Consider the following 20,501-nt stretch of genomic DNA (forward strand, 5'->3'; position numbering starts at 1 on the left):
AGCCTTCTTTCTGGGAAAGACAACCTTTGATGGAGATAAGAATTGAATTCAAAATTTCTTTTCGAGTTTTAGATCGCTTCACTCCTTATCTCGGATATTTATTTAAAAACTCATAAATGGACACGTGAATTTTTTGTTTTTTTTTATCTAATTGGACAATGTATATATGGTATGCACGCAATACAAGATGGGCGTTTATATTCTATTTCTATCGTAAAATGATTATTCGGTTATTTTTCTCCGATCACAATTCTTTGATTCTTCTATTTCGATAATGAACTTCGCCTTTCTTGATATTGAATCAAAGTATACACAATTGATGTTTAAAAGTCCATTTTCTCTATTGTTAATAGATAGATTGGTTCACTAATGAGTTAGTTCTTTATTTCTTTCTTTTTTCCCTGGCATTATGCAAAACCGTCATCTTGCGAATATGCGAATTATATATCTTTGGCAAAGAAATTATCCACGTGATGTGAACACTAGACATGAAATTTGTTTGTAATTATAATATTGAAATAGGCGAGAAAAGATATAGAATATAATTTTGATTTGGTTCAATGACAAATATTTATAAATTAACTAAATGATGTATTTTAGGAAATAAAAGGATTGTGATTGATTTATTTATCAAGATATTCTCATTCAAAATGCAAGTAATTTTATAATAACACAGATGACCAACAACCAAAGTATAGTCGAAGTTTTATGACATGAACGTGCATAACACAACTCCATTCCCAGATCCCAACATACAAATTTAAAATCTGCCATGTCTAATCACCCATAAAAAAAAGTCTCTAAATGAAATGCATTATGACAAGATAAAGTGCACTAATTTTATTACAAGATGGCCGCATTTTATTTATCCATCTTTCTCGATATTCATTGCCTTCAAAAAGTATAGTACGGGGCGTGTTCTAAATAGTGAAAATCCATAAAGTTTCTAGCTTGAGTGCATATTTGAATGTTTTTTATATATCACTCATTACTTACTTGATTAACATTGATCAATAAGCACTTTTTTTTTTTTTTATCACGGTGACTGCGAAAGTCTCGAAAAATGGATAAGTAAACATACGGAATTTTAACTCCAATCTCGAGAAATAAAGAAGAAAAGTTAAAAGTATAGCATATGTAAGTAACGAAGATCAAATCAAATCAATTAATTAATGGCAATGGCGATCCGGTCCATTTCTTTTGCTTGTTTTCTATAATAAATTGAAATTTGACAGATATATTTTTTTTGTTGCTAAATAAAACTGGAAATAAGCTTTTCTTTTTGGGCATTGTTGCTCATTTAGGAAGAGTTTTTGCACCTTGTTAAGGTTGTTTTTATACTGCTCAAAATCCATGAAAAGTGAAGAGAAAGATTTGGGGGCTGCTGGTGCTGTAATGGCGGAACGAAAATACGATACCCGGGGCTAAATGTTGAGAAATCCCCAAAATACCCATCCCTCCACATATAAAGACCGAGACCTTTCTCTCTCCCCCTTCGAAGTTCGACCACGACCAGCTTCTGGTGATCTCCTCCTTCGCACTCCCATTCTCTCTCTCTCTATCTCTGTATTGTGCAGTCAAATAGCTGCTCGTTCTCAATCGTCTCTGTGTTCAGGACCCGAGAGGAAGCGACCAATTCTCGTATCCACTCATGACCGTCATGACTCCTGCCCCTATCGATGTACGTCCTCGAATCACTCGCTTCATACCCGCAATCGTGTCTCTTGCGTGTTCGTGTGCAATCTGCGTGCGTCTGTAGTTTTTATGCATCGGGAATGTGTGTGCCGGTCCGACATTCACTCGCCCGTTCGTCGCGCCACGGCGCCGCCGCCGATGGCGGGGGTTGGCTAGGTGCGCTAGTCACCGCTAGGGCTTTGGTGTTGATTCGTGTGCGGCGGGTGGGTCTAATCTGGACGCCCTCTCCCGTTGGTTTGTCAATTGTTGGGGTTTTTGAGCAAATCCGTAGGGTTTTTAATGCGCTTGGTGGATCCGCAAGGATGGTCACTTCGGCTTTGCTTTGTGGTCGCAGCAACAGGAGGATGAGGAGATGCTTGTTCCCCACTCGGATTTGGCTGAGAACAATCACCAACCCATGGAAGGTGACTCTTTGGATCCGTAGTCAAGTACTGTTAGTAGTTCCCTCTCCAGTCATTGGGGCCTTTGACCTTTGCGCCCAAATGTATCTTTGCTTTGCTATTTTTGTTCCCTTAACTATTGTAATCATCTTGGTTTCCCATCTCAAATGAACTTTAATTGCTGGGGGCACAGAATTTGCCTATTGGGAGCATGCAGGATCGAGAATTGTTCTCTTAGAGTTTTCTTGGATAGCATTTTAATGAAGTTTTAGTTCTGGTTGCTGTCGGGTAGATGTCTTACCCATTCTATTGTCAGTTTGGGTTCTAATTGTTCCTTTTCTCTTTGTGACGATCACTAGTGGCAGCGCCCGCTGAAGCCACAAACGCAGCGGACAATCAGCCAGTGGATGATCCTCCCCCATCAAGATTTACATGGCGGATTGACAACTTCTCTAGGATGAACACTAAGAAGCTTTACTCTGACATTTTCATAGTTGGTGGTTATAAATGGTATTTTACTAATGCAAATTCAATGTCTTAATTTACGAGCAGTTTGTATATTTGGATTGAACATTTCTTTGCTTGCCCTGCTTACTTCAGGCGGGTACTTGTTTTCCCAAAAGGAAACAATGTGGACTACTTGTCTATGTACTTGGACGTTGCTGATTCGGCAAGCTTGCCATATGGATGGAGTAGATATGCGCAGTTCAGTTTAGGCGTTATAAATCAAATACATAACAAATATACTGTCAGAAAAGGTACATCTTTTAACACATGGATGAAATTGTATATGTTGTTATCTTATGTAGTTGCTAAATGTGCTTGCTGATGATCTGACATCTTGAAGTCATTGAGATATTTACCATAAAATCAGCGTACTATGATAATTTCAGTTATGAATGTCCACTTTGTATTTGTCTGCAAGGTATTGGTTGTATATGAGGAAACTCGTATGTCTAATGAGACACTGCAGTATTATTTTCTCCAATGATGATAGATACAGAAAATATCCAATCTCATTAAGCTGCTTGGCAGCTAAATGATCTGGGTGACGACAATGTTATGGCTTATTAGCCCCTTTTGTAGTCTTTTATGTGAAAAACAGGAGACGTCAGGCAAAGAAATTCTCGCATATAGACAGTGTATGCTTTTGAAGTAGTGTTTATGGTTGATTATTCAATCTACTGTTATCGTCCAGATCTTTTGGGTCTGATGGCTTACGCATGACTCATCTTACACACCGGCACCCCCAAGATGAATTGTTTTCTTCTGTAGTAAAAATAGAAAGCTTATGTATTCTTTTTGTCCATTCAATCCCATAATCTCTGCTTCTTTGGCTGACCATCTTGTGCTGTTTGTAGCAGAGCGATCACACTGTTCTAAATAGAGCATGCTGTTTTAAATGGAGAGCTTACTTTTGATCCTTTTTTCAGTTTGTTTATGTTCACTTATGTATACACTTCTTTCTTTGTTTTCTAAGTATGACTTTTTCTCCTCCTCCTCCCTTGTTCCCCTCCCATTCACCGTCTCACTGAAAGGACATCTACTTCAATCTTGTATGACTAGAGAAAGTTACTCATGAAACTTCATTACCTTTTATATGCGTCTCTTGTGGGACAAATGATCATCTAACTTGAACTTAGTAAAATGAAATAGGCTTGAGCATTTTGTTTATATGCTCATAGAGTTGTTTGGCTATTAGATTGTATCGTACTCTCAATGTTGGCTTCTCTCCTTTGCAAGGTGGCGATGGTTTCTTTTCTATCTGAAGGTTTTACATATCTTGTAAAATCTAGTTTTTTTTTTTTCATTTATTTAATATTGCAACTTTGGTGCTAGCATATTCTAATATGGATTGTGACCCATGAGTGCTCCCCTTCATGCACTTCAAAGAACTTTCATGTAAGTAAAATTTAAAAATATTACGAGTTTGGCTACATGTCTGACTATATCTTGGGGGCTATGCATATGTTACTGGATAAGGACCAGCTATGTAGGGTTTCTTATTATGCTTAGGAAAACCCTTTTCTTGTATATGAATATTCCATTCGAAAGACATATGCTTAATCTTGCCCTTCATTTTAAGACATTAGATTTTACTAGGTGATTTTGCTAGCTTTGGTGTGTTGCTTGTCGTTCAAAAGAAGTGAGGAAATATTTAAGCAGCCATCGGTCTCTACCATGAATTAATGCACCTTATGATTGTTAAATAATCTTGGATTTTGACATGCAGTGGATCCTTATGTAACCATAGAATGTTGGGGACTTGTGCCAGATGAATTTTACTCCAACTCAAGAGGATATTTTCCAATTTTTTTTTTTTTTTGCCAGATACGCAACACCAGTTCAATGCCCGGGAAAGTGATTGGGGTTTCACATCCTTTATGCCTCTTAGTGAACTTTATGATCCTGTTAGAGGTTATCTGTTGAACGATACTCTTATAGTGGAAGCTGAGGTTATTGTTCGTAGAGTTGTAGATTACTGGACATATGACTCCAAAAAAGAGACTGGTTATGTTGGTCTCAAGAACCAAGGAGCAACATGTTATATGAACTCTCTCCTCCAGACACTTTATCATATTCCTTACTTCAGGAAGGTAAAGCTGCACTGATTGATTACTCTGGCTAGCATTCAAACATGAAGCTGTAGCACTTTGTATTAATTTGAATGGTTGGACTGTATGTTACAGGCTGTGTACCATATGCCTACTACTGAGAATGATATGCCATCTGCAAGTATTCCGTTGGCTCTCCAGAGTTTATTTTATAAGCTCCAGTACAGCGACAGCAGTGTAGCGACGAAAGAGTTGACCAAGTCCTTTGGATGGGACACATATGATTCTTTCATGCAGCATGATGTGCAAGAACTAAATAGGGTTCTGTGCGAAAAGCTTGAAGACAAAATGAAGGTGAAAAAAGTGAACTTGTTAAAAGTATCGAACTTCTCTTGATATGTACTAATTCATGGGAACCATTTTCTACAGGGTACTGTCGTCGAGGGTACTATACAGAAACTATTTGAAGGACATCATATGAATTACATCGAATGCATCAATGTAGATTACAAATCTACTAGAAAGGAGTCATTTTATGGTACTGTTTTAACATTTTGATCGTAGCAATTTTTTAGGGTTTTTCTTTTGCTGATGCTAATCTGTTCACATATGATATGAAGACCTTCAGCTTGATGTCAAAGGCTGTCGAGACGTTTATGCTTCTTTTGATAAGTATGTTGAAGTTGAACGCCTGGAGGGTGATAATAAGTACCATGCTGAGCAATATGGGTTGCAGGTTAGTCATTCTATCGAAGGAAATCTTTGTAATCACTGATGGTTCACTTTGTGAACACGCTCGAGCAGACACAAACACTCATTCTCCTTCAGTTGCTCCTGCTTTAAGTATTATGCATGCAAGCAATCACTGGAAGGCATACTTGAGGGCCTTCATTTATGTCAATTTTTCTGGAGATGCTTTATCAAGGTTTACTTTTTTTAGATCAATCATTAGGTGATTATGCTTGTTTTTTTCTGATCAGTTACGTCTCTTGAACGGTTTTCTGGTTTTTGAGACTCAAATTCTGAATCAAACCTTGTTTACTCACCTCTCAAACCTGAATGCATTTATGGCCAGATTTGGTCAATACGTGTAATTAGTGGAAAATTAACTCGCAATAAACCTTTGGAACTGCTAATTTTCTATCGAGTCCTTAAAGTGTATCGAGTCCTTAAAGTGTAGCTGAGAGTTGTGCCTTGGATTTTCCATTGCGATTGCTTTTCGATAATTTGCTTTAGAGGTTGATATTTCATGTATACAGAATGTCTAGTCTGTAATCTCTCTTGTACGACATATTCAACGAGTCAATGGCTTCTAAAGCCAATATTAGCTGATCACCCTTCTCCTTCTTCTGTAAGGGAGACCTTTTACTCAGTTATCACATAATATACTTTGTATTGTTCCGAGTCACAGTTTTCTTTTATCAGACCTGAAATTAGGATTCCCATAGTGTCCTCTTTTGTGATGTGGTTTCCTTGCTGTTCACATTCTTGCTTTTTTATGATAGCTGAAAGGCTTGAGATTGTCATCTTATTTAGTTCTAGCTGTTCCCACTCTTGCCTTTTAGTTTTTTAAACCAAGGACTACTAGATTATGTCCGTGTAACGCATCCAGGGTATATGCCTAAATAATAATCTTTTTTTTTGGGTCGGAACCTAAGTAATAGTCTGATTGGGGGTTCGATGGCCAATTAGTTCACTTTTGGAATGATGGCCTAAATTTAAGTTCTTATAAGTACGGCAGCCTGCAGAATTCAGGTGACTTGCCATGTGATAATCCTAGACAACGATACTATTTGTTCATTCAGATGTGTGTAGTGCACAATCCAACTTCCACAAAAGCAGTCACCAAAGAATGATGCTGGCATTAAAAGTATTGACTCTAGGTTACGCTCATAGTCTACGTTATGGCTTTATTCCTTGATTAGGGATTTTATCAGCACAATCAGAACTGAACAGGTTGATCACTTATAGGCTATCTAATATTACCAAAGCTTCCTCAATTTTTTTTAATTATTAGTCGAAGATTATATTCTTCTGGCTTTTACTTGATGATGATGGTATGGATTTTTTATGTCATTTCAGGATGCAAAAAAGGGGGTTTTGTTCATTGACTTCCCCCCTGTTCTTCAACTCCAATTGAAACGATTTGAATATGATTTTATGCGGGACACTATGGTGAAGGTCAGTCGTTTAGATAAACATTGAACAACTCTTTGATTTGTTTGGTAGTGCGGGGGGTTGATACCTCTTGAAATTATGTGCTGCCTTAATGATTGCTGAGTGCTCTCAACTTATATAGGAGTTCTGGGTTCTTTTGTATTTTTGGTTTGCATTGGACTTCATTTTCCATGTGGGTATGATTTGTGGCCCTGGTGGCCTACTGCTACAAGATATTAAACTTCTGCAAAAGTGCGAGGCGTACACCTATATTAGCTAAGTTACAGGCAGAAGCACTGGCTAGTTTTTTATGTGCTAAGTATTGTCTGGATTCATTTTAGGCATGATAATGCGACTGGTCTTTGCTTGATTCCTGTTTTTTGTTTTAACGTGTTAGCAGTACCATTCCAGTTTGAGTAGGCATTGTTTTATCCTTGTCATTGAGGATCTTCATGCTTGTATTTTTAGATCAATGATCGCTATGAGTTTCCTCTGCAACTTGATCTTGACCGCGAGGATGGTAAATATTTGTCTCCTGATGCTGATAGGAGTGTTCGCAATCTCTACACACTCCACAGGTACAAGTATTGTTCATTTGCCACTATGTTGTACTCATATTAATTAATGACTTGACATGCGGTTATATCACCAAATTGAGCCTCGAATGGGTGATCCTTCCTCAAATCAATGGGTATCTTGCAACTTGTGGTGTATTTAGGTTTTGATTGGTGCCTTGTGATATATATTTTGAAGTCTGTCAGTCATACACTCGAATCTTAAAATGCCTTTTGGTGGCTGAAGTGACAAGTGATGCTTTCCTGGATATGCTGCAGGCTTTGCTTATCTAAGCTGCTGCTTTTAATCATGATATGCACAGTACAACATTCAATGATTGTTGCAAGTTCTGTAACGATTTGCACACCATCGTTTTGTGATACTTTGTTACTCTATACTGTTATAGTCAGGTTACAGGATGCAGCCTTTTCCTGACCTTTCTACCCTGCTCCTCTCCTCTTTTTCCCGGAATGTTCTCTCTTAGCATTCTTCAATTGATCAGCCTTATACTTTTCACCTGGAAAACATTTGAAAACAAACCTTTCAAGACTGACATGGTTGCCAGATTTCTATGTTATCTTACCGGAAATAGTGAAGTTACTTTCAATCTGTAGAAGTCATTTTTGGAGAGTTTGTGCTGCTGTTTAGTTGTTGTCACTGCGCTACTATTGATCAATCCATTCGTTTTCAGTGTTCTGGTTCACAGCGGTGGGGTGCATGGTGGACATTATTATGCATTTATCAGACCTACTCTTTCTGACCAATGGTAGGCTATTTCTCCTACTTTTCATTTGTTCACTTGATAATTGAGAACTGATTCTCTTTGTATTATGAAAAGTTATCGTATTGCAACTCGTCTCTTGTGCTTTTAATTCGAAACGGCGAAGTCATTTCTTTTATTTTCCCTTGTTATGGTTTACCTTCTTTGTCCGATATTCCTGAACTAGAGTTCTATGTGTCAGAGTTGCAGTTGGTGCATTTAAAATATGCTGTGTAGCTTGGAGGTGCTGGGTTTTTGAACACTAATTTGGCTCACTTTCTTTATTCTGTGGAGTATGGATAATTGGTCACACATCTCCTGGGATCCTTTGCGTTTGTCAACAGTGATGTGATTTCTTTATTAACTTGAAATTTTGAATTTTGAAGCTGTAAATTTTCCCTAAATTTTCAACTTCTTCTTTCCCAATGCTATAGGAAATTCCAGTCTGCAGAATACTCAGTTTATGTTGATTATAGGTTGAAGCGTGTGAGTGAAAATAATAAATGTTTGCTGGGGTGTGCAGATATCCATACTTTCCGAGGGTTACTCACATTTAGGCTCTATTTATTTCAAAATAAACAATTTGTTAGAAACTGGGGAAGCTTTTCTCATTTTGCTGTGTTGATGCCGCCAATGAGGACTGTCTGTGAGAGAGATTTTCCACAACTCATCAAATGATAAACCAGTGCACTTTCTTCGGAGTATTAGTTGTTTTCTTAAGCAACCTATTCTAGTATGATCTATGTTGATGTGTTGATCAGTGATCTCTGCCTATCCTCTCTGCTTGTTATCCCAACTAGCTGGTTGAGTTGTCATGTCCCATGTCTCATGGCTATCAGCATCACCACTATCATTACCTCTTCACTGGTTTTGCCATCACTCATCACCAACCCTGCTGCCTCAAATGATTTCTCTTCAAAATCATGATTCAAGTGCCAAGCATAGTTTTTCCTAGAATTCCTTCCCTTTTTTCTGTCCTGCGGTTTAAGTATCCCTACACTTCTTTTAGTAATCTAGACTTTTTCGTAAGTACCCTTATGAAGATACAAAAAGATGCATGTGGGTCCGGTTTTATTTTAGACTGATGGACTAAATAAGATTGGGGTTTTTTGGCTGTTTATTGGTCTCCAGATTCAGCATCAACATCAACATCAACATCACCTTTATCCCAAACTAGTTGGGTAGGCGGTCGATGAACCCAAAAATAAATAAAAAAAGCAAGACCGATTGAGGGAAAAGAAATTATAAAAATAAAAAAATAAAAATTTCATAAAGATTTGGTGGGCCGTAAGGATTTGTTATTTCTGTTTCACTGGATGGATGAATGCCTTATATCTCATTTCTAAGGAATCTTTTATTGCTCATGTTCTTCGTTTGGACCGCTGATCAGGTATAAATTTGATGATGAGAGAGTAACAAAAGAAGATATAAAGAGAGCACTAGAGGAGCAATACGGTGGAGAGGAAGAGGTAATTAGAGGGAGCATTGCTTGCAGCCATATAATCATTTTGCTTCCTTGATAGATGTTTAGTCTTGCCTCCTTTTCACCTTTCAACCTCATTTGACTTGACAGCTGCCGCCAACAAATCCCGGATTTAACAACACTCCATTTAAGTTTACCAAATACTCAAATGCATACATGCTAGTGTATATACGTGAGAGTGACAAGGACAAGATCATCTGCGATGTGGATGAGAAGGACATTGCCGAACATCTGAGGGTAAGATGCTTGGAAGTTCAGATAGCTTGTAGATCACAAGTATTTATGTGATAAGATTCTTGATGGACTCAAATATCTCATATAGGTCCCCTATAATTAGCTAATCTCAAGAACTCAGGATCCTTTTGGACTGAGTAGTATGTCGCTTGAGTTGTTAAAAGAAATCTATTGGGCTACCTTATCATTGTGCTTGTTTCATTTCCTTGCCATGTAAAGTAGAGTGAGCCCTTTGCAGAGTTAGGATTGATGTGAAGTCAAAATTTCGTGCCTTCTCTCTCTCAGTGTCTAGCTTTCTCTAGATTTATTGTCTACCAAAGTTTTCTAATGCAAGATTACAAAAGAGGATACTCCTTGTATTTCTTAGGAGAGATTGAAAAAAGAACAAGAAGAAAAGGAACATAAGAAGAAAGAGAAGGCCGAGGCGCACTTGTACACAATCATTAAGGTGAGCATTTCTCAAGCCTTGAGCCACCTGCTTTGATTATGGTTATCTGGGATGCCTTTTGAGCTTGGGAGCTTATCAACTTCATGGTGCTAATAGGTTGCGCGGGATGAAGACCTCGCTGAACAGATTGGAAGGGATATTTATTTTGACTTGGTGGATCATGACAAAGTTAGAAGTTTCCGCATTCCAAAGCAGATGCCTTTTAACAACTTCAAGGTCAACTTTTAGATTGTGGTTTCTTTAATTTTCCCTGAAAATGTCGGCATTGAGGACTTCACTAGCCACTTAAAGCAAAAGAATGGCGTTCCAGTGCTTTAGCTTATGAGAAGAATGAGAGCATCTATTTTTTGACACCAGGCTCGATACAGAGAGAGTCAGCATTAAGGTTCTTTTTGGCTTAAGCATACATAATTAAATTGAATTATTTGTATGGCTTTGAAGGCCAAGAGAAAATACTTCATTAGCCCATCAGTATCTTTGCCGTAGTAGAATTTGTTCAATGTCCTATATATTGGCTTCTCGGTATATCCAACTTCTGTGCACAAGCGATGTGGGAAAAATTCAGGATGGACTGGGAAAATGGTAATATGATGCTGCTTTCTGTTTTTAATGCCATTATATTCTGAATAATCATCTGAAACTTTATTGACCCTTTTCCATGCCCTACTTTACTATGAAGTTTTTCTGGCTTCTGTTGTCATCAAGATTTTTGTATGAAGTGGCCTAAATGGTGCATGCAGGAGGAGGTTGCCAAAGAATTCGGCGTTCCGGTGCAATTTCAACGGTTCTGGCTTTGGGCAAAACGCCAGAACCACACCTATCGTCCTAATCGGCCATTGACTCCGGCAGAGGAAACACCATCTGTAAGTACAAGACAGGTGACTGGGCAGGGTAGATGGGGAAGGTCCTTATAGCTGTTTCTTATGCACATTTATTATTATTTTTTTTGTGGGGGGGGTGTTGGTTGGGGGTATTGAACTTTTGTTTAACTTCAGTTGGGTAATCAGTTAGCCTATTTAGTCTACGTAATGTTGTGTTAGTGTGCTTCATTACCTGCTTTCTATTATCTGGAACTTGAGTTTTTATTATCACTTAGTTGATTATTTTTGTGTACGAGCTTAAAATAATGGGAAGATGCTTGTTCAGCATTCATGTAGGAGTTAATTGTTCTTCAGAGTGATAGGTATTAATTTCACTTACCTGCATTGGAAGGATATCTTTTGATTCTGCATATTCTTGGCAGGGTTGCTTCCTCTCTCTCTCTCCTTTTTTTTTTTTCCATTCTGTTTTGCTTATTTTCATTTCGTCATGCTGTATCGATTGATTCAATGCCTTTTGGTTTGGGTCTTTACTTTCTTTCTCATTGCTTTTGGTTTTTCTTTTCTCCATACTGTAGGTAGGGCAGTTGAGAGAAGTGTCAAATAAAGTTCCGAATGCCGAATTGAAGTTGTTCTTGGAAGTAGAACTTGGGCTGGTAAAATTTCTCATTGCATCTTGATCAATAAAAGGCTTTCATATCCTTGGTGGCATCATTCATTTGGTTGAGCTGTATTTTTTCAGGATATGCACCCCATTGCCCCGCCTGACAAGTCAAAGGAAGATATACTATTGTTTTTCAAGCTTTATGATCCTGAGAAGGGAGAGCTGCGGTAACTTATTGCCTCTGTGAACATTCTATTGTAGCACATAAAGCTAAAACTGAAATCACTAGTCACTTCGTTCCGATACAGATATGTTGGAAGGCTTTTCGTGAAGGGTACTGGTAAACCTGCTGAAATCTTGACCAAGTTAAATGAAATGGCTGGTTACTCTCCCGACCAAGAAATTGAACTTTACGAGGTTTGTTTTCATCAATAGATTTACAGCATTTACATAATTCATACTTATTCAGCTAATCATATTAATGAGAAAAACCGGGGGTCTTTTAATTTTAAGGCCTGTGTTGACACTCGATATCCTAATTATGTTGACATGTTTGATGGGGACTCTGTATTTTGTTGACAAGCCCTATTGTCTATGGATGTGCGACATGATTGGAGTATCTTTTTTGTATCTTGTTCAGGAAATAAAATTCGAGCCTAATGTCATGTGTGAACCCGTTGACAAGAAAGTTACATTTCGAGCTAGCCAGGTACGGGTGATTGCCTCCAAATGCATAGTTGCCTGAGTAAGTCTCCAAATTAAATTATCGTATTGCCTGCAGCTTGAAGATGGAGATATCCTATGCTTCCAGAAATCTCTTCCAACTGAAAATGGTGAACAATTTTCCTATCCAGATGTCCCTTCCTTTCTGGAATATGTGCACAATCGTCAAGTATGTATCCCGGGGTTGTTTATTTATTTATTTATGGGTTCAAGATATTGCTCTCTCCATAGGCATGGATTAATACCCCTGCAACTTCATGTATTGTAGATTGTCCACTTCCGTTCTCTTGATAAACCCAAGGAGGATGATTTCTCTTTGGAGATGTGAGTATGGACACAGTTCTTTCTTAGCCTTTCTGCATTGCTTGCACTTATATTGCCACTGAAATCAATGTGATTGATATGAAATTTTGTATTCAAGGTCTAAGCTGTATACCTATGATGATGTTGTGGAAAGAGTTGCTCAGCAGCTTGGTTTGGATGATGCATCAAAGATCAGGCTCACATCTCACAACTGTTACTCTCAACAACCCAAGCCCCATCCTATAAAGTATCGTGGAGTGGATCATTTGTCTGATATGTTGGTTCACTATAACCAGGTAGAGTATTCTTATCCTATCCATTGGAGACTTCTGATGGATTGAAATTTAAGGAGCTGAAATGTTGTCTTCCACTTCCACATTCGTGCAGAGTTCGGATATTTTGTACTATGAAGTGCTAGATATCCCTCTTCCAGAACTACAAGGTTTAAAAACTTTGAAAGTAGCATTTCATCATGCTACTAAGGATGAAGTAAGTATCTGATTGATACTTGTCACTGCGCATTGGTCCGCTGCTGATTTTTGTTGTTTCTGCTTCTGTATCTTGTAGGTGGTCATCCATACAATCAGACTTCCAAAGCAGAGTACTGTTGGGGATGTGCTCAATGATCTCAAGACAAAGGTAAGTTTGGGTGTCCTGGTGCTATTTCTTGCCTTTCTTACCTTAACTTCAATAGCACATATGCTTGTGGAAATTTGTAACTAAGTGTGCACTAATTTTTTGATTTAGGAAATATCTACTGGCTCGTGTGCCTTTTTTCCTATTCTTTTTTTTTCTCTCACCATCTGTTGCATTATACACCAGGTTGAGTTATCTGAAGCTAATGCAGAACTTAGGTTGCTTGAAGTTTTCTACCACAAGATCTACAAGGTTTGCTTTTTTTCTGCAGGAATATCTTGATTAGATGCTGTTGCTGATGGTATCAACACTAATACGTCTATGTCCTGCTGTGTGTGGAAATTAGGGGATTGTACAAAAATATGGAGCTTTATGTCATTAATTTTTAATTTCTGCAGCCGTACCTGATGTCATGAAATTTTCCCAATGTCGTAACATTGACTTTGGAATAATTAGGCTGGTAGTTGGGGCGTCAATGCTTGAGGCTTATCAATCTCATTGAAAGCCTACCTCTTCTGTTATCCTATCAAGTGAATGTTATACTTGGTTACCAGATTGCATTTTCCAAACATCTCCCAGTTGTCTCCCCTCTCGTTTGTCTCTCTCGTCTTTGAAATGTCTAAGGGGTCTCACTAAGTTTCTGTCTCACATGCAGATCTTTCCCCTCAACGAGAAAATTGAGAACATAAATGATCAGTATTGGACATTACGTGCAGAAGAGGTGGGTGGCTCCCTGGTTTGCAATTGTATGCATGGTATATGACCTCGTATTATAAATGTAAATCTAGAGATATAACCTTCTAGGGTGGTCACAAAGATCTGGTAAGCAGTTAATTGTTGCTTTCTTTTACAAAAAAGGTTAATTAGTGCTCTTCAGGAGAATTTAAAAGCTATTTTTTGGGTGTAAATAGGTAATTTTTGCTTGTTTCAGTGTCTAATAATTGTGATTGCATTTTTTCAAGTACTAAACAATGTTTCTCTATATGGTAAATCTTAACACGTATCCCTTATGTGTCCTAGAAGCTGCAAAAAAGCATTTTTCGTAAATCTTAAAATGAAATGAAGATACAGTATGGGGATTTTGTATGGGGTTCTAGGCTATTGTCTGATTTGATGCATTGTGGTGAGCAGTATCTTTGTTTGTAGTATCTAATATCCTTTTGATTATGCTTCATCAAGCATGGTTGTTATGGCATTTAGGTGGAAAATATTTATTTCGTTTTAATGATTAGCTATAAGGCTTTTCTTGTTTTGTTTTGAACATGAGTGTAATAAGACAAAGCATCAACTCTTTGGTTGGGTTTCATTTCTTTAGATAGATCTATGCATATTAATTTCTTTTCCTTTTCTAATTTTGTAGATTCCGGAAGAAGAGAAACATCTTGGTCCAAATGATCGTCTAATCCATGTATACCATTTCACAAAAGACACCGCTCAGAACCAGATGGTAATTACTTGATTACATAGTCAATTTTTGCGTGGGCATTGGTAGATGATATTGCTTTTAGAATGTCTAGTATTCTAAAGGTTTTCATTTTGGCATTGTTTCTTGTTTTCCTTTTCTTACTTTAAACAGCAAGTTCAGAACTTTGGAGAACCCTTTTTCTTGGTAATACATGAAGGTGAGACCTTGGCTGAAATAAAAGTACGTGTACAGAAGAAATTGCAAGTTCCAGATGAGGAGTTTGCTAAGGTTTGTCGAGTTCTATTTTAGAGATTTTCTATTTTGACGATGTTAGTCATTATTGCTTGCTAATAGATGTCATATGCTTGCTATTTTTGTGTGTTAACCGTCTATAACATGATGTGTCATGTACATCAATCACAGATCATAACATTTGATTTTAATGCCTGGGTTTCTGCAGTGGAGGTTTGCATTCCTCTCGTTAGGTCGTCCAGAGTACCTTCAGGATCATGATATAGTGTCAAATCGTTTTCAGGTCTGAACTTAAGTGGTGAATTTCTCTATTATTGCACCTTTTCATTAAAAATCAATGTTCTGGATAATGTGTACTGACTTCCATTGTCTGCCATAGAGACGAGATGTTTATGGTGCTTGGGAGCAATATCTCGGATTGGAGCACTCTGACACTGCTCCTAAAAGAGCTTATGCAGCTAATCAGGTGAATGGGGTGCTATTGTAGCCTATCTGTCCATAGTCTGTTTATACTAGTTCTATAATGGCCACCTGCTACATGTGTGATCACGACATCCTGCTAGTATACCTGGGTATAACTAATTCTGACGCGGTTTTCGGTATTGCAGAATCGCCACACGTTTGAGAAACCAGTGAAAATATATAATTGAAATCCGATGGTTGGATCTTCTTTAACTGTATTGGCTCGATACAAGATGCACCATTTGTTTGTGGAAAATCAGCGAGGTGGTTATGGTCAAAGATGATTTCGGTTGATCTGATGTTTTTGTTGCTCGTTTGTTTCTAATGTGGATGGAGAAGTTAAGCCTGAAGCAAATTACATTCTCTGAGCGCACATACCGCTTCCATTTCTTGAGATGGAGTCTTGGGCGATCTCCAGTGGGCTGTCACTGGTAGTGTATTTTAACGGTACATAAACGAAAGATTTTGGACTGGTTATTGTATACATGGTATAGTAGGTTGCCTTAGTCTTTATATTTTGCTTCATCTGCTTCTTCGATTTTTGATTACCGGAGTTATGTCTAGAAAAGATGGGGGATTCTGTAGTGACCTATAGGTACTCTTAGCATCTTTCTTGATTTGTAAAGGAAATTTGAAAGATGCTGTATTTTCATTGATGGACTCTAATTTTTAGTCTCCTCTGCCTATTTTTGGCATGGAGGAATCATTTTGGATTTTCACAAGAAAGGCGCCCAGTAGAATTTCTACGCTTTGTTGGCCCAAAAGCTAGAACAATCTCTACACCTTGTTTCGCCTGCTTCATTTGATGATTTGGGCAAAGAGACTTTGTGGGTATTGTGTAGTGGCAAATTCCTTTGCTAGATTGAGTCCATTGTGATTCGAGTGATTTGAACCGTTAGATATGTGGTTGTCTCGAGGGGCTGATTAGATCCAACAGCTAGAACAATCTCTACACCTATTTTTGGCGTGGAGGAATCATTTCAGATTTCACAAGAAAGGCGCCTAGTAGAATTTCTACGCTTTTTTGGCCCCAAAAGCTAGAACAATCTCTACACCTTGTGTCGCGTGCTTCATTTGATGATTTGGGCAAAGACTCTTTGTGGGTATTGAGTAGTGGCAAATTCCTTTGCTAGATTGAGTCCATTGTGATTCGAGTGATTTGAACCATTAGATATGTGGTTGTCTCGAGCGGTTGATTAGATCCAACAGCTTAGATCACTCGGTACGTGATGGGTCGTCGACCAACAAATCACAAATGGACACGTAGAGAACAGAAGTTAGATGAGTCTTGCCTGGAATGAATCAGATGCTTTTTTTTTGGTCGGAAGAATGAATCAGATGCTACCGACTCTTGATGTTATCCAAATTGAAAGGTTTCAGAGGCGCTTTCAGTCACTTCGTTCGAGTCCGTAGCACATCAAGATCAGAGAAGAAACGACCGGCTTGATCACTAGCTCTTGAATCAAATGAGATCTACGGACACGTCATCTTAGAAAATGGAAAAGGTTAACATTCATTCCAATGTGGTCCACCGGCTGCACTAAATAATAGGATGGTCGAGTCATTGGTAGAAAAACAACACGTCACCCAAAGGTGGTGCCAAAACGAAAAGTGGAACTCCCTTCTCTTTTTTGCAACCCACAAGGAAGAAACGAACTCAATTCTACTTCAATTTCCTTCTGTACCAATTTGACAAATTCGACTCATGCAAAAGCAAAAAGACAAGAAGCTAAACGCCTCCTTCACATACATCCAACTTCAACCTAACGCCCTTCTTCCCACAACTCTTCCCTTGTTCTCTTTCTCTCTCTCTCTCTCTCTCTCCCCCTCTTCTCTCCTTCATAACCTCCACACTCAACACATACACACTGACTCTCCTCATGCATCCAACACTCTAGAGAGAGAGAGAGAGAGATGGCAGTTACCACCACTTCGAGTTCCGACACTGCCGCTCCCTACGAGGTCGACGAATGCCGCGGCATCCTCCGAGTCTACAGCGACGGCTCCATCGTTCGCTCTTCCAAGCCGAGCTTCGATGTCCCCGTCCATGACGACGGCTCCGTCCTTTGGAAGGACGTCCTCTTTGACCCGACCCACGACCTCCGCCTCCGCCTCTACAAGCCGGCCTCCGCCTCGTCTTCGTCTGCCAAGCTCCCCATCGTCTACTACATCCATGGCGGCGGCTTCTGCATCGGCTCCCGCACCTGGCCCAACTGCCAGAACTACTGCTTCAAGCTCGCCTCCGAGCTCCACGCCGTTGTCGTGTCCCCCGACTACCGGCTGGCCCCAGAGAACCGGCTCCCGGCCGCCATCGAGGACGGCTACGCTGCCGTGAAGTGGCTCCAAGCTCAGGCTCTGGAGATGAGCGACGCGTGGCTGGCCGACGTGGCCGACTTCGGGAGGGTGTTCATATCGGGTGACTCGGCCGGCGGGAACATTGCTCATAACTTGGCGGCTCGGCTGAGAGCCGGAGCTCCGGAGCTGGCTCCGGTTTTGGTGAGGGGCTATGTGCTTTTGGCGCCGTTTTTTGGGGGAACTGTGTGGTCCAAGTCGGAGGCTGAGGGTCCTAAAGATGCTTTCCTCAATTTGGAACTCATTGACAGGTACAAAAGACACAATGACAATCGTTCGATCAGTATTTGCCTTTCTGGGTCTAAGTGATTATATAGTTGTTTTAATAGAGGTGAGCTTGGAAGCATGGTACTATCGTAATTGCGTTTGTTTTCGATAAAGTCGCCGGGGCCTGGTCACGGCGACCCCTTTGTGAGGAGGCACCCTTTCTCCCTAAGTCTCGGGACTATTTTGTGCTATTTTGCCGAGTCCCTTGAGAGAGAATTGTCTCGTGTATTCGAATGCTGACTTACTATACACATTGCCACGTCACGACAGTGTGTCTATGATCGATCTTGTTGGCTTGGTCAGGTTTTGGAGGCTATCGATACCGACCGGAGACACAACCGACCACCCACTGGTGAACCCCTTCGGGCCGTCAAGCCTCGACCTCGAGCCCCTCGACCTGGACCCGATCCTCGTGGTGGTCGGCGGGGCCGACCTTCTGAAAGACAGGGCCGAGGAGTACGCGACGAAGCTCAAAGCTTGGGGGAAGAAGGTGGAATACGTGGAGTTCCAAGGGCTGCAACATGGCTTCTTCACCATCGATCCCAACTCGGGGGATTCAAAACGGTTGATGCTCATCATCAAGCGCTTCATCGCCGACAACTCCAACTGATGGGCCACCCATTTGATGTTTTATTATCCGGTCTTACATATGTGATTTGGTGTTTTTTGGTTTTTCTCCTTGGTGTCGGAAGTTCTCTTTGTTAGTTGTTGTGTTGTCCCGGGGAATTCTATTGTATTATGCCCAAAGATTAGGGATCTTTATTAGCACCGGTTAATTTAAATAAATGTTGGTAATTGTCAAAACAACTATTGATAAAATTAAATGGGTTTTGCTTAGAGGATGGTACCGTCCCTTTCCACAAAGCGACGGTACTCTCCTTACTACGTGGTCAGATCATTTTTGGTAGTAAACTTTTTCAATTGTGATAATTTCGCGAAACACTTGATGTGTGGTGCGGATGATACCGTTACTTTGCAAAACGAGATGGTACCATCTTTCGATCATTTTTCAAGTAAAATCTTTGTACTTTTTCTCTAGTAATTTGTCTGTAACTTACCAAAGCCTATATGAATATTTGGAAATTAAACAATTTTTTGTATAGAGTTACATATTTTTATTTGTGTAACTTACCATCTTCCAGTTTGGAAACTATTGAATGACACTACCGATGTCAATTTGAGTAGTTTACCAACTTTTATCCGGTTAAATAATAAAATGAACTAGTTTTGGATTAGAAAAGCGCTAGCCCGACAATCTGACAATACTGTCGGTTATTTCTGACCAAGAGAAATAAATTGAAGTTAATAAATAATAAGAGACTTTTTTGTCGGAGATAAGAAAAGTTGCTAAGTAAAAATAATCAAGTAATCGTTAGGAATTAACTTATTTAAGACCTAGTAATGCAAATCAGTCGGTAATTTATTGTAGAAAATGGCCTATAAGTAAAGCAAATAAAAGTAGAAACTCAACAAAATTTGGTAAATTAAACAGTAACTCAAATGAGAGTTTGTAATCCAAAATGAAATGTTAATTTAATCTGAACAATGCTAGTAAGTGATTAAAGATTGGTATATTCATTTAGAAGCCGATAAGTTAAAGCGTTACTAAGAGAGACAAATAAAAGCAAGTAATAGACATGAACAGTTGATACGTTGTAAATTGTCAAAACACTTTTGTAGTTTCATGAAAGCATTCATGAGTTACCAGTATGTTAGCAAGAAAGGATTTGGATGGCCTAACATTGAGGTTTTCATGACATCCTTACCATTACTCAAATTAGGATGTCCAAATGAAAATGAACGGCCAATAATGGGCCACATCATTTGTTGAGGGAAAGGAAAAAAATTTGGGCAAGAATTTTTTTGGGATTTGAAAAATTTTGAATCTCAATCCTCTTTCATATCGGGCCGTCCATTTTCATTTGGACGGCCTGATTTGAGTAATGCTAAGCATGTTATAGAAACCCCAATGTTAGACGATTCGAATCCAGCAAGAAATCGGGTTCTCGTAATTACGCTTATTTTTTGACACTTACCAGCTCTTTCGGAGCTTCATCACATGGAAAAGAGGTCTGTGTTATTTAGAACGAAATAGTGGATTCGTCCCGCCAATTGATGTTATTATACTACATAATGTTAATATCTGGAATAAGCAGTGATTTGTGAAAGCGGTCCAACCACTACCTAAATCTCATATTTCCAATGGTTTAGATTCACATTAGTTCGTAGACAGCGTTTAATTGCTTCCTCTAAAAATCGAATTGATAAGGCAAACTTGAGAAATGATATATCCTGTCATTTTGATATATTCTCCAGCTCATTCATAAAGTAAATTCAATAGTGACTCAATAAGATATCTTTTTTCTTAAAATCTACGAGAGTAAACTTATTTTAAATTAAAAGTAAAATGAT

General features: G+C 39.0%; 2 protein-coding genes across 2 annotated transcripts; both read left to right on the forward strand.

Moving 5' to 3' along the window:
- The first annotated feature begins 1,532 nt into the window (after positions 1-1,532).
- LOC115734213 (ubiquitin C-terminal hydrolase 12-like) lies at positions 1,533-16,189 on the forward strand. The gene is made up of 32 exons (XM_030664843.2): positions 1,533-1,681; positions 2,030-2,099; positions 2,435-2,585; positions 2,676-2,833; positions 4,407-4,672; positions 4,766-4,984; positions 5,060-5,168; positions 5,251-5,366; positions 6,713-6,811; positions 7,256-7,365; positions 8,034-8,108; positions 9,493-9,571; positions 9,676-9,822; positions 10,187-10,267; positions 10,364-10,483; positions 11,008-11,130; positions 11,664-11,741; positions 11,828-11,916; positions 11,998-12,106; positions 12,330-12,398; positions 12,471-12,581; positions 12,681-12,736; positions 12,834-13,011; positions 13,103-13,204; positions 13,283-13,354; positions 13,538-13,603; positions 14,007-14,072; positions 14,712-14,798; positions 14,928-15,044; positions 15,217-15,291; positions 15,388-15,474; positions 15,617-16,189. Exons 1-32 carry the CDS (start codon positions 1,652-1,654, stop codon positions 15,656-15,658), a joined length of 3,357 nt encoding a protein of 1,118 aa, XP_030520703.1. The 5' UTR covers positions 1,533-1,651; the 3' UTR covers positions 15,659-16,189.
- A 1,103-nt stretch (positions 16,190-17,292) lies between these two features.
- Positions 17,293-18,892, forward strand: LOC115734558 (probable carboxylesterase 15). Its single transcript, XM_030665414.2, has 2 exons — positions 17,293-18,073; positions 18,393-18,892. Exons 1-2 carry the CDS (start codon positions 17,385-17,387, stop codon positions 18,697-18,699), a joined length of 996 nt encoding a protein of 331 aa, XP_030521274.2. The 5' UTR covers positions 17,293-17,384; the 3' UTR covers positions 18,700-18,892.
- Positions 18,893-20,501: the final 1,609 nt, after the last annotated feature.

The sequence above is a fragment of the Rhodamnia argentea genome, chromosome 6, assembly GCF_020921035.1.
Source record: "Rhodamnia argentea isolate NSW1041297 chromosome 6, ASM2092103v1, whole genome shotgun sequence".
Taxonomy (NCBI): Eukaryota; Viridiplantae; Streptophyta; class Magnoliopsida; order Myrtales; family Myrtaceae; genus Rhodamnia; species Rhodamnia argentea.

What these genes read in the sequence shown, in the direction of transcription:
- LOC115734558 (XM_030665414.2), top strand. Translation starts at nt 17,385, where the DNA reads ATGGCAGTTACCACCACTTCGAGTTCCGACACTGCCGCTCCCTACGAG. An exon ending in AATTTGGAACTCATTGACAG is followed by an intron (nt 18,074 to 18,392) that starts GTACAAAAGACA and finishes TGGCTTGGTCAG; the next exon opens with GTTTTGGAGGCTATCGATAC.
- LOC115734213 (XM_030664843.2), top strand. Translation starts at nt 1,652, where the DNA reads ATGACCGTCATGACTCCTGCCCCTATCGAT. An exon ending in CCTACTCTTTCTGACCAATG is followed by an intron (nt 8,109 to 9,492) that starts GTAGGCTATTTC and finishes ACCGCTGATCAG; the next exon opens with GTATAAATTTGATGATGAGA. An exon ending in ATCATGCTACTAAGGATGAA is followed by an intron (nt 13,205 to 13,282) that starts GTAAGTATCTGA and finishes TGTATCTTGTAG; the next exon opens with GTGGTCATCCATACAATCAG.